Source organism: Epinephelus fuscoguttatus, linkage group LG9 (assembly GCF_011397635.1).
Source record: "Epinephelus fuscoguttatus linkage group LG9, E.fuscoguttatus.final_Chr_v1".
In the NCBI taxonomy this organism is placed as follows: domain Eukaryota; kingdom Metazoa; phylum Chordata; class Actinopteri; order Perciformes; family Serranidae; genus Epinephelus; species Epinephelus fuscoguttatus.
The window spans coordinates 27,578,164-27,591,939 of record NC_064760.1 but is presented as its reverse complement, the minus strand read 5'-3'; the positions used below and the strand labels follow the sequence as shown (position 1 = coordinate 27,591,939).

Here is a 13,776-nt window from a genome sequence, read left to right as displayed (position 1 = left end):
GGACCTACACTTATACATAGACATAACATTACTGGTGATAGGAGAGGGCCAATATTAGATACTTGTATCTCCTTGAGGACACTATCAATGCAGTTCATCCTCTTATGTATTATGACCACGCAAATTATGTATACAAATACTGTACAATCTCATTTAATTAAAGTACAATGTTTAATTAGACAGCAGTCCTACATATTTACTTATTTTTACCAATGTCATACAAGTTACTTCAGTAAATGTGTATCTAGACGATGTATATTGTCTAGATAAAATGCACTGTGTTGCAAGTTTGCTGGAATCAGCATCCAGTTTAATGTCAAGTATGTTTTCACAGACAAGGATTTTTCTTTGGTGTATGGGTGGATTACATCAGCACACTTAGAGAAAATGAAACTAAAAATGAAAGTAAATACAGCAAAAATCAAAAACATACATATGTAAGAACAGAAATAAAAATATGACAAAATACTACGAAACATGTTTGTGCAGATGTAAGGTAGGTTAGATACACCAAGCTAAAACTAATGCAGGGACCTCATTATTCTTGTGGTATATCGCAAAAATAATCAACAGCCCCTAAAACTACAGCCTTCAAAATGGCCACACAGGTAAAGCAGCAGTCTGCTTAATAAAGGAAGGCATGTTGCATCAGTTTTAGTTAAGTGTACGTGACGAACTGGCAGCTGACTTGTTGCTGGAAAAAGTAAAGCTGTCAAACAATCAATAACAGACTGTTAGCACGTGATGACAGTTATATCAGTGAGGTCCCCAGGGTGGCACAAACAGACAGTCTTATCTAACATTTACTGGCTGTTGTCAGTCTACACTTATTATAACACGTGACTGGGACCACTGACAGGCTACATCATTAGCTTGGTAAATAGTGACAGTTTCAAGCAGACAGTGGGACTTGTAGTGGAATCTGTTTCATTAGCATGAGGTCGAATATCAGGACAAAGTGCAAACCCCACTGTGACGTTAACCATTCACCGTGGTGTTCAATAATGCGTATGTCAACACTGATAACGCAACTAATATTAAGTTAGCTTGTTAGCTAGCTGACATTCAACGCTAAGTTAGCAGCTAGTTAGCTAACATTATATTTACATGGCACTGCGTTAACTCCTGTAAGGAAACTGACTAATTTATCCAATTTAACCTCCCTGAAAGTTAGTTACAAACACTTTCCATCTCTGCCCTTGCCTGTCACACCAAAAACACTGTGTCCTCTCCAGCCGGCCGACTCCTCACTCACCAGATATGAACTTTGGCGTTTATGGTCCGTCCCACTTTCACTGCGACTTTTATTCCAAATGTGATACGAGCTGGTCTGTCGGAGGAGAAGGGCTATTTTTCGTTTTTGTAAGTGAAAGCCGCATTTCAGCGGTACCAACATCGGCGCCATGTTGCCAAAGGAGGAAGGCGGTTAGTTAAGACGCCGGAAATACGTCACATCCGGTCTTCACCAGCGCTGTCAAAGCTAGCATACAAGCTGCTTTACTTGACACTGCGTTACAGTTTTGACGAAATACCAGCTGCTGGTTTGATTTTTAACACGACTCGGTTGAGTATTGAAAGGTTTGTGAGTGTGGACCTGTGTATCGGTGTGTATGCGGCAGCTGCGTCACTCGGAGAGTTTGATTTCCAAACAGCAGTCGAAGCTAAAGGAGGAGCACGTTGTCTTCTTCGTCAAGTTAATCTAGGTCGCTTGGTCAAGAAACGCTATCTGGCTTTAGCACATAATTAACAGAAAACCCCACAATCTCGCACTCAGGATGCCATGCCACAATCAGCAGCTGAACAATGTGAGCAGCGGCCAGGAGCACCCAATGAAGCAAGTGCGATTTGCAAACAACAACAGCAGCAATGTGCCTGCAGTGCTGCCCAACTCTGAGACAACTGATGCCTCCATACTGAGTGACAGCCAAGATAACCTGGGACCTCAGCTTAAACTGCTCCCTCTGAATGACCAGATCCGTGAATTACAAACCATAATCAGAGACAAGTGAGTCCATACTACTTTCCTATCTCCCCATACAGACTACGATAAAGCTTGTGGTTGTGGTACAGATTAAAGTATTGTAATGTGTATGAGTCAGTACCTCTAACTGTTGTTAACTGGATTATTGCACTTAATGTTAAGCAGCCTTTTATTACATGAAAAGGCAACATTCAAGCTGTGTCACAACAAGACACCTATACAGTCTGGTCTTATATAACCATATCAAAAATACAGTCTATTGCCAAGTCTTCTCAGCCTCATTTTGAATAATATATGTCTGTTGGCTGGTGTATCTTAAGCTCAGGCAGTATCAAGGTATTATCGGTGTATTTAGAAATCCTGAAGATATGATTTGCAATGTATGAAATGTATGGGATGCTGTTTTGAGGCAGTGTAGTGTACAGCACACGCCACCAGAGGTCAGTCTCCACAGGTGGAACAGGCAGCTGAGCTGGCGACTGTGAGTGCCAGGGATAACGTTACAGGACTAGTAAAAAAAGAGAAATGCTTCTTCACCTGTTTGAGAGTAGTGTCACATAACTTTAACTTGAGATAATTTCTTCCAATCACAAAACAGTTCATGAGCTACATGATTTTATTCAAAATATCATCTATGTTCAGCCCACTATTTGTATTTACCGCAACAACAAAGGTCATCATGTCCCACTGCAAAAATGGAGCTTGTTTCCTATCTATTCGTTATTCTATGGATCATAAGTATTTACATCCAGCAAGACTCGTCTAAGTAGGCTAATTGCATATAGAAACCTAGCATTGTAGGCATGACAACGACATCCATGCTACAGCGACTTCTGTCGTTTTGTAATACAAAAACATCGTCATATACCACATACCCCTGTGAAATGTCAGGAAGGCATGGGAAAACAGACACCGCCTTAGTCTAGTGTATCTGTCTGATATGTATCAGCACTGATGCTGACCTGATAAAACACTGGTATTGATCAATCAGAGTATGTGACTCATCCAATTTAACCTCCTCAACCCAATTGTCTTCCCAGAAAGATGCTCAATGCACAGTCATGCTGTACAGCCCAACAGCCATCGAACCCACAAAACTTTATTTCAGTTTCCAGTGGACATTTTAAAGATTATGACGATACCACTTATATCAGGGTGAATTTTGAGGGAAATTTCATGATGATTTCAATTTGATGGAATGATGCAGTTGGAATATTTCACTCAGTTTAAACATGATATAGCTTCAGTGAAGATCTGGAACAACATGATAAAGGATATAGGCCTACAAAACAGCCTGGAGTGAAAATATTTTCCAGCCTGTATTGTTGTGTATATCTACAGAAACTCTGCCCTCTGTCCACATTTTCTCTTGTCTTCGTAGTTTATGTTTTCAGAACGTTTATGGGCGTGTATCCCCACAGCGCTCAGGTGAGGTGGGGAATAGGGATTTTATAAAAAGGAAGCAGCTAGGTGCCAACCCATAAGCATCAGGCACCCAAGAGACACAGCCCCCCAAAAAACACAATATAACGAGGCAAAACGCCAAGCAAGAGTGAATCTGGGGTTGGCTTTTACTTTCACTTTCACTGCCAAGTGTACCTTTTAATGTGTTTTGTGTTATTACAGCCTCATTTTACCTTACCTTAAGGGTAAGAGATTTCTGAAATAGGACCAGTGCTGATGTACAAATACCATAAATGTATATATCATAACAGGAAACATTAAGTGGGTTTGGTGCATCCATAGTGAGAAGTACATTCTGAACCTTCTAACCAAATGTCTATATTCATATTTTCAGGACTACCAGCAGAGGAGACTTTGTGTTTTGTGCTGATCGGCTGGTAAGGTCATGACTTGACACTACATACTATATGTGTATGTATAAAAGCTAGAAGCTTTAAGCTTTTTCTTTCTCCAACCACAGATCAGACTAGTTGTTGAAGAGGGTTTGAATCAGCTCCCCTACTCAGAGTGCACTGTGACCACGCCAACAGGTGAGGATCTCTATCTCTTCTAACAAAATCAACATTTAAAGAATCTTAGCTCTGACATGTAAAACCCCTCTGTGCCCAGTTGAATGGGGCTGACCAATTATAATAATGTAATTGCAAATAAGTGCAGTGCTCCCTCGCAGTGTTTTACCACCAGCATGTATGACTGAGCCGCTACATTTGTGAATATTCCTACATCATATTTCCCCTCAGGGTACAAGTATGAAGGTGTCAAGTTTGAAAGAGGCAACTGTGGAGTCAGCATAATGAGGAGTGGTAAGTTAAACCTGCCATAGCGTACCCACCAAATTAGAGTTTCTCCTTTGTAAGGGCATGTATCATGTCTTCCATGCATATGTGATTTGTGCCGACTGTGCAGTCGTGCTGTACATTCTGTTCAGCACACATTCATCAGGTCCGGCTATTGTGTGCTCTGGTTCATTTGCTCTTCATCAGCAGTCAGTTCTTTTCTCTCTGTGAAATTGATCGATCATTTTAATACTAAATAATACAATAGAATAGTGATACTAGGGCAATTCTGTACTTTGCAGAAAATGTTCTTTGAAGGCATCACAGTCAGCGACTCTCACTCCCTTTCACCGTCAGATTTAATGAGGCTCTTATCGCTGTCAAATGCAAAACCTAATGCAGTTATTGGAAAACCTATATTATCCTTTTATGACAGTAGTGCTTAGGCAGAAAAAGTAAAATGTAAGCCCGCTGGAAACATAGTGTAGCTCAAATACGACATCTTAAAGGCATCCACAGTGTATGACACAAGTCAAAGCACCTGCACATCTTGGCACACGTCCTCGCTGGTTGATGCTTCTCAGTGTGACAGCCTACAATGCTGTACTATTTTTCAGTGGCACAGTAGCATCCCAGAAAAGCAGCATTTTTCTTCAGATCTGCACATCCAGACTACTGTACCTTTTAATGCTTCTCTCTGCTTGGTGCGCTTTTTTCATCTTACCTTACCACAGATGATTCACTTTGTGTTCAGACATAGAGAATTTAAGGACTTATTGAGTTTCACAATGTTGTTCATTCTGCCTTCCTGTCAATCACATTTACTGAGAAGGGAGTGAAATCTACAGTGCCTTATCATGTAAAAAACAGATTTTAACACAATAGTTTAAACATTATACAGCCTGTTACACAAATAAGCCCCGCTCCTAAATATGCATAATTTAAACCTTAATAAAATGGGTGAAATATATAAATAATATAAATAATAGACCAAATCCATTTTTTTGAAGGCAGTTAACATGTTTATTTATGCTGTTAAAGGAGCTATATGTAAGAAAAATAAAGCAAATAGTCATAAAATCATCCTAATATGTCACAGAGACTAAGGAATAATGTTCATATAACACACTGATCTCACCGACAACAATAGTACAGCCAGAATATTCGCATTTAAAAAACATTTTTACAGTCTGCAAATCATGTTTATGTTTTGAATTTGTTTTTTGGCCTGTTGCGCCACCCACCGCCGTCTACCAGTCACGCAGTCAGTAGAGTCTCAGCATCAGTTACAGTTACGACTGAGCTACAGCAGCACGGCAAGCAGCGTTAGCAGTGTCCCGGTACATAGCATTAGCAGCCGGCTCCTCCTCAGCTGTATCCCGGCAGCAGCGTTAGCAGTGTCCCGGTACATAGCATTAGCAGCCGGCTCTTCCTCAGCTGTATCCTGGCAGCAGCGTTAGCAGCATGGCAAGCAGCATTAGCAGTGTCCCGGTACATAGCATTAGCAGCCGGCTCCACCTCAGCTGTATCCCGGCAGCAGCGTTAGCAGTAGAGAAGCCAGACTTGCTCGAACGGTCCACTGGAAAAAAGAAGATCAAGGACATGGCAATGCGGCCCTGCCACGGCAGCTCCCCGTGGGCAAACAAATCAGTCTCCAGCGTGCCGCTGTCCAGCAACCTCGAATCTGTAGGGGAGGGGGGGCAGACACGACTCGTGGCAGTATTTTGAATTTGAGTGCAGTAACCATTTTGGCCACATTCTTAAATACTGCGCCTTTAAGTTTTGCATTTTAACATGGGGGTCAATGGGGCTCGCTTCTGAAGCCAGCCTCAAGTGGCCATTTCAGGAACTGCAGTTTTTGGCACTGCCATGTTGGCTTCATTTTTTCAGCCTTGGAGGTTGCTGCTTGATTTTATCACAATGTTCAGCGTGTCATAAACCAGTAGGGAACTAAATTAACACTACTGTGCATTTATATATGGTGCATACAAAGAAGGCCTCTCAGTTTATTCTCATTGTCATTCCAATGATCATAGTCACATAAAGTCACATGCTGGCACAAGACTATTAATGTATGCTCCATATTTAAATAGACAATATTTCAATCCCAGTTGTGTTCTGTGTGTCTCCCAACAGGTGAGGCTATGGAGCAGGGACTCCGGGACTGCTGCCGCTCCATCCGCATTGGCAAGATCCTCATCCAGAGTGATGAGGAGACACAGAAAGCCAAGGTCTACTACGCCAAGTTCCCTCCAGATGTGTACAGGAGAAAAGTGCTGCTCATGTATCCCATCCTTAGTGAGTAACACAGGGCTGAGCACAGTTTATCTTTCTGATGACTCCAGTTTACCACCCTCTTTAGCACGTAAATGTCAAGAGATGTCCCATTTCTGTGCAAATGTAAAAACGGTTTCATGTATTTATTCATTTTGAGAAATCTCCCTTGAGCTGACCTTCAACGCCAAGTCTGCATTTCCACATCATACCGGCCCATTCACACTGTTCTGATAATTATAGCTCTCATGGGGGAAATTATACACTGCCTGGGAGATAGCCACCGAGCTGCTGAATAGCATAATGAGGGCCAACAAAAATAGTATCTTAATAGCCCCGGTTTCCCAATGTCACAAAGCAGCATTTGTCAATTCTCCGTTTTTCAAAAAAATATGATGGGGACAAAGCCAGGTTGAAGGTATGTTTTATTATGTCAGAGTGACGGAACATATGGTTACACTGATGCATGCTAAGAGGGTCAGAAATAAAAGCCTGCCAAAAGCCCAGACTCATGAGCACATCGATCAGCACACAGCTCAGTACGTGTTTCAGATGCTAACATAAGACATCAGCATGTGCAGATCAAGTGAGGGGTGTCACGATTTTGATTCTAAATCAAAAATCTATCAAAATGCACTTTCAGTTTCAGTCTTCAAAAATCAAACTTGAGATCTGCAACTATCCCAGTAGTTTTTTTTTTTCTCTCAACCATGGCCTACTACTTCAGACACGACACAGCATAGCTCACTGGTATCCTGCAGCTGCACTTGCCCAGACACTATAGCCACTGTTGGAGTTGGAGATGATGGAGAAACAACAGAATTGGATAATCCTCCTTCTTCATTGAAGTTAGTGATGTGGCAACATTGTGCCTTCACCGTACCATATATAAACAATGAACTTGTCGTTGACAGAACTACAGTTCTAGGCTATGCCAGTCAAGTGAAAGTGAAGCAAAGTTCCGATCTTCCCAATTTACTGGGGAAATAATTTATTAATATTACATTTTAATTAAATTGTTTTAACCTGACAATGTGATTTTAGCATTGTACATTCCAAAACATGTATATGGCACTTAATACCATGTAGTCTATGTTTTAAAGAAGAATTTGAAAATGTAAATGACAGCTGTTAGGGCATAAAACCACTGATCTGTTGATCTCTATGAATCAAAACTTGATAGTGTAACAGTGGCAGAGCCGTAACTGCTGAAAAGAAAAATGTTTAAAATTTTATTGAATCGTGACCTTCAAATCAAAGTCAAATTGAATCGTAGATTTGCAGAATCGTGACACCCCTCATCATTAGGGATGGGGCATTCGCACCGAATGCAATGATTGGTCAAGCGCCCTGTCTGTCTTCCCTAGTGACGTAACCGCTCGCGTAACATCTCCCCAGGACAGGTAACGTTATGTTTAGTTTGCTTCTAATATAACATATAAGGTTATATATGACAACACAGCATCCAGTTAATGGCTAATGTTAGCCTACTGTGGCGTAACCTCTGAAACATTAACTTTATCTTCCTTGTGTGTTTCCACTTACTAGTGACGTTAACGCCACTATCTAATTTTAGCACTGCCACTAGTGGGGGCTACAGAGCCGTCAGACAGCAGTCCCCCTCCCTGCAGTAATGCTCGAGTAGAATGGAGTTTTGAAACAGCACAGTGAGAAATAAGAGAGATGTCCTCTCGCCAAACCAGTGCGGTTTGGCAGTACTTTGATCTAGAAAACTAAAACAATTCAACAGAAATTTATTTATTTTAGATATTGTTTTATTTGTTTTATTTTACATGCAAATTGTATGGCGCACAGCGCTTCGCAATTCAGCAGCATTTTATCTTTTTTTAGATGTTATTTTATTTGTTAACTCTTACATTCATACTGCACAGCGCTAAATGCCTCTCATTTCAGCTGAAATTTAATTATAATTTCGATGTTTTATTAACTTTAAAGTGAATTGCTATCATTTCTGTCAGATAATCTGCAAGGTTCAATGTGCCCCACATTTCAGAGGCAATGTATTTATTTTAGATGTTATTTTAGTGGTTAACTTTTGACTGAGTTGCCGTCATATTACGGTGCAAAGAGTCTCGTACTTCAGTGGCATTTGAAATCCGACATGGTTGTTGAAGATTGTGATTAAAGGCTTCAAAGGGCTCTTAATGCACACAGTACTTTTTGGGGACAATGTTTCAAATACTTAACAATACATTGTGCTAATTTTTGTGTTTTTTGTTTTCTGAGTGTTTTCCATTTTTAGACTGGTCGACTAGTCTTAATTATAATTTTTGTTTAGTCAACAGGGAAATTAGTTGCCAGAAACATCCCTACTTATTATAACCATTTTATGTATTTTTTTTTTAAATAATGTATTCTACATTATTAACCTGGTACATTGTGAAAGTGAGTGAGCAGGTTTTAAATTCACACTTTGTTTCTGTAAATAAAGTGACATTGTAAACACTTGAACGACATTTCAAACCACTTCAAAATGCTGTGTGTCTGCAGGTACCGGGAACACTGTGATTGAGGCGGTGAGGGTGCTGATAGAGCACGGAGTCCAGCCCAGACATATTATCCTCCTCAGCCTCTTCTCCACGCCTCATGGTATACCACCACAGCCAGTTCACTGCAACCACAGCTCATCACCAATTTACTTTTGTTTACCCACCAGATCACACACTTGGTCTCCAATCTCCTCTCCACTCTAGTTCCTGCTGTATCATTGTCTTCATACAATATACTGACCACACTGCTGCTCAGAGGCACTGCTGATCCTCCTCGGCAGTTCAGCCCATTATGGTTTTAAATGAGTGAAGAAAGCAGCAGATTATTTTTAAACGGTTCCAGGAATAGGGTTGTCCTGGAAAAATTAAAAGATTTAAACAAAATATTGGAAATTATGGGGTAGTTTGAGGTCTTGTAACAGTAGCTTTCTCTCCATCAACTACTACCCGCCAGATTGCCATGACATTTAAAGTGGATATTCATGGATTACCAGAGACGGATTTCTAATGGGTCTTTTTTTAAACCCCTTGACCTTTCTTCTAGTGCCATCATTGAGCCAAAATTTCCACTTTAACACAAGAAATATTGAAACCTGAAGGGCATGTTAACACATTTTCACCACTCCAACAAGTGGCAACATGTTGAGAGGATAATGTTAGGGTGTTAACGTGCCAGTAATTAGCGCACCGTCCATGATGATTAATTTCAGTTTTACCTAAATAAATATGAATAGATGTTTAGTCCATTATGTTTACACACACACTGCTTATCAGTCTTGGCTTTCTGTAATTTTAAATCTGCTTAAAGACTTAAAATAAGTAACCCTTGTATTCAGTTTATATTTAGGAGAGACATGTTAATTATCTGTGTGTGTGTGTGTGTGTGTGTGTGTGTGTGTGTGTGTGTGTGTGTGTTTGTGCTGAGGGAACACTGACTCAAATTACCTTTTGCTAAGCCCCACCCCTTTGCGATAGTCCGATAAGCTGTCGCAGTAAGCATGGAGCCCACGCTGTATCTAACTAACTGCAGGTTACACAGGTTAAAAAGACAAAGATAGTTAGAAGCTAAAGCTGAACTATAGGCTACAGATCACAGTGTAAAAGTGAACTGCCACAGAACACAATGGAAATAAAGGGAAACTTTGCTGATATTGAACCAGCTGTGTGGCATCGCGGTGTGTGCAGATGAACAGTGTTTGGCTTCACCCCTGTGCCACTGCCAGCACCTGAACCTCCGCCGCCAGACAGGCAGGGATCTCCAGGAGACGTCAAACATTGTCATCAGTGCACAGTGAGATGACAGAGCTGGGGCCTGTATCACGAAGCAGGATTAATGTCTTAGCGAGGTAACTTCAGGCTTAACCCTGGGTTTTCGGTCTCACGAAGCCGGTTCAGTTCTTATTGGGGTAGATCACCATGGTAACTTACTCTGAATGGCTATCCTGCTCCAGAGCAGGGTAAGTTCAGGGTTGAATCTGATCCTTTAAAAAGCACCACCCACTGGCCAATCAGCTGTTCGGAAAAAAATGACTCCGCTGACAGAAATGCAGCCCAGTCATGACGGGAAGTTTAATTCATTTGATTGATTTTGATTTGAAAGTTTTTTTGAACATTAAAAAAGAAAAGAAAGCAGCAACAACAGACAATGAAAAGATTGTTCAAAAAGGAGTGGAAAGAAGTCGAACTTTCATCCCACCCCTTCATAAGAAAGAAACTGATCATTTGCGGACACTTAATAGCACCATTAATTAGTGCCAACATTTTGTTTTGTTGGAGGAAATGATCCCTGTTAAAGATAATGGGCCTAATTGACAGCTTTGCTGCTGGAAATGTGGAAAGTAGCCTATCATGTCTACACTTCATGGTGTTTGAGGATTTTCCTTCTTGTTTTTTAAAGAGGGAGACTAGGTATATTTTTGCGCAGCTGTTAATTTCTAACACAGCTCAATATCAGGATGATTTTATTCAGACTATCAATTTGGTGTTGATATGATTTAATTGTGGCGTCAGCTTTAAGCTTTATTGTAGCATATATAACATTATGACAAAGAAGACCAATTTATCAGACACAATGATGTTAGACGATGATTGTAATACACGCAATTCATCTGCGCAGCATTGATTTCATGGGATTCAAGGGTGTGATCAGTGTACTGTACCTGTACAGTACCTGTACAGGTACAGGTACTGTAGCTACTTGAACCAGTGATGAGTAATTTAACCTACACATCATTTTATTTGCTACCTTGTGTTGTCTTGATTTTTCCCTCTCTCCTCCTCTATTTCTTCTTTCCTGACCCGTTTCTTTTCTTCTCTATTATGTGATTTCATTGATGTTTTGACAGGGGAATTTCTTTGATAAGCTTTTAGTGGCTTCTAACCTCTCCGGCACTTTTCTTTTTTTAATCTTGTAAATGTTATACTGTCTGTTTTTAACATTGTGTGCAAATAAACTAATCTAAACTAAAACTAAACATTATTCATCCCATTATGCGTTGCCACGCATGTTTCCTCCTCCTGCAGCTGCCACGGTGTTGGCCTTTTCTGTAATGTTGCTTTTCTCCTCCTCATATTTTAGTAGAATTAATCTCTGATCCTCACGAGAAATACTTTTTTTCCTCACATACAGCGCTCTGTGAGGACGCTCAGTGACGCTGCGCTTCTCTCATGATTGTGATTGGTCCGCTGCGTGCGCGTTCACGGCTCTTGATAAAGCAACCCTGGGTTGAGTTACCGAGTTGATATCCAGCATCATGATACCGATTATCCTGATTGCCATTGTTAGGGTTAGTCGACCCAGGATAGGTCTGGGTAACCCAGGAAAGATTGATCTCGCTTCGTGATACAGGCCCCTGGTTGAATATCAGCAAAGTTCCCTGCTTCCCTTCACTGGTTCCTGTACAATTCAGTGTTATAATCATTAAAAAGCAAAAGCAGCATGTGTATACATTCAGTAGGCTATATCTTCAGTAGCTAGCTAGCTAACCCTACACTTTTCAGGGTTTGATTTTGGTTTTGGAACAGGGAAGACACATATCTTTTTCCAACCTCTCCAGGTAACAGTATCATTAATACACAGTGTGCCCCAGGCACAACATTTAGCTCCAAATCCACAAAACCAGCCTGAAAATGAAGGAAATCTGAAACGACTGCATTAGAGTCAATGGAGCACAGCTGTGTTGCTGTTACGTTATGATTGGCCAGTCTGCGTCTGGCGGCGGGACTTACCAAAGGGTCAATTGGTTAGTTTTTAGCCACTTGAAAATTCAATATCAGTTTAAGTGTATACTATATTTAGAATATTTTCACCACTTTACCTTGCGGTCAGACAGCCCTTTCCAAAGAGGAACTGAAGCTTCATCTCAAAGTCACCAGGCTACCTCGCAGAACACAAGAGTTGCTGGTCTACCGCTGCCTCAATCAGTTAGTGTGTAAGGGGAATTCATTAGTATGGTTGTTCATAAAGTCTGCACACTATTAAGCCATCATTCATTCCAGTTAACCGCTCCAAGTGACTGGAACAAGTTTCTTTAGTTACGAAAACTCAACACTTTCATTCCATTACCGTCCTTTAAAACCTCATTACAAGCCATAGTTTCTGATCACTGCACCAGGTTTTGAATTTGCTTCTCAGGAGCACAGTACAGAGATCTCTGTTTTTGTATATACTGTATATATTTTGATGTCTTTGTCTAATGTTGTTGTATTGCACTGTTTTAATGTCTTATTTTGACTTGCCTGTTGCTACCTCTTTTCCAGATCGTCATTGTAAATGAGAATTGGTTCTCAATTGACTTATCTGGTTAAATAAAGTTAAATAAATAAAATAAGAAAAACAGCCTCTGTGTTTGGCAAGTTGAAAACATTTGGCAGTGCAATGCAGCCTTAAATTAAAATTCAATGGATTAGCAAAGTCAGGATTCATCCTTTGTGGACAAATGGCATGGCAGCCTATTCATAGAAACTAAATGTGATTTTGGCTGTTAGTTTCTCAGGTTGCTTTTGTATCACTTTCAACCATTATTTTCATTCCTGACAGCAGCAGTGTTGGTGCAGATCTTAGGATATCTTCAAACCTGTCATCTAAAATGTTTTTACTTTCCTCCTAGGAGCCAAATCTATAATCCAGGAGTTCCCTGATATCACCATCTTGACCACGGAGGTTCACCCAGTGGCTCCGACACATTTTGGACAGAGGTACTTTGGCACTGACTAAACCGAGGACAACCTGAGGAACATGACCTGCAATTTGTTCTGAGTATATTTTGTCTTGTTTATTTAAATGTATCTCATGTTCTCCTTGTTGTGCCAAATACTCCAAAGTTCCTAAACTGATACAAAACTATTAATCTAATCAACTGACTGTATTTATTATTGGGGTTTTTTTTTGCTGTGCATACTCATGCTTATGAAAGAAAGCAACACTGAAACATTTGCAGAGTTCAACTTGGGTCATTTTATTTTGCATGTTACAACAACTGATGGAAAATAAAGAATTTATATTTGTTAAAAGACAGAACAGCAAATGAAACGGCATCAGTACTTTTGGTGGTTTCGAGGTGTTTAGAAAGGGAAGCGCCACAATCACATACTCCAAAGACAGTTCAAACGGGACCATACTGTATGTGCTCTAGCAATATTGAACTCCTGTCTGCAAACTGGATATAATTTGTCATCTTCTCATGTTATAAATATCCTACTATTTGATAAAAGCACATTGCTTCAATAGTTTATTTTAAGTGTCACTTGATGGAGCAAAATATACAGACAC

The 13,776-nt window shown here is 40.4% G+C and overlaps 2 protein-coding genes across 2 annotated transcripts in view; one reads left to right on the top strand and one right to left on the bottom strand.

The window, feature by feature from the left end:
- Positions 1-1,405, bottom strand: part of abcb7 (ATP-binding cassette, sub-family B (MDR/TAP), member 7) — a 30,738-nt gene extending 29,333 nt beyond the window's left edge. Inside the window, exon 1 of the mRNA XM_049586595.1 lies at positions 1,256-1,405. Coding sequence (XP_049442552.1) covers positions 1,256-1,405 — 150 coding nt within the window. The remainder of the gene's footprint in view (positions 1-1,255) is intronic.
- Positions 1,406-1,615: 210 nt separating this feature from the next.
- uprt (uracil phosphoribosyltransferase (FUR1) homolog (S. cerevisiae)) lies at positions 1,616-13,359 on the top strand. Its single transcript, XM_049586601.1, has 7 exons — positions 1,616-2,005; positions 3,780-3,822; positions 3,906-3,975; positions 4,186-4,248; positions 6,358-6,519; positions 9,007-9,105; positions 13,115-13,359. The coding sequence occupies exons 1-7, from the start codon at positions 1,776-1,778 to the stop codon at positions 13,219-13,221; spliced, it is 774 nt and encodes a 257-aa protein (XP_049442558.1). The 5' UTR covers positions 1,616-1,775; the 3' UTR covers positions 13,222-13,359.
- Positions 13,360-13,776: the final 417 nt, after the last annotated feature.

Coding starts and splice junctions, on each gene's coding strand:
- uprt (XM_049586601.1), top strand. CDS start 1,776: ATGCCATGCCACAATCAGCAGCTGAACAATGTGAGCAGCGGCCAGGAG. Junction 2,006..3,779: donor CAAACCATAATCAGAGACAA/GTGAGTCCATAC, acceptor TCATATTTTCAG/GACTACCAGCAGAGGAGACT. Junction 3,976..4,185: donor CACTGTGACCACGCCAACAG/GTGAGGATCTCT, acceptor ATTTCCCCTCAG/GGTACAAGTATGAAGGTGTC.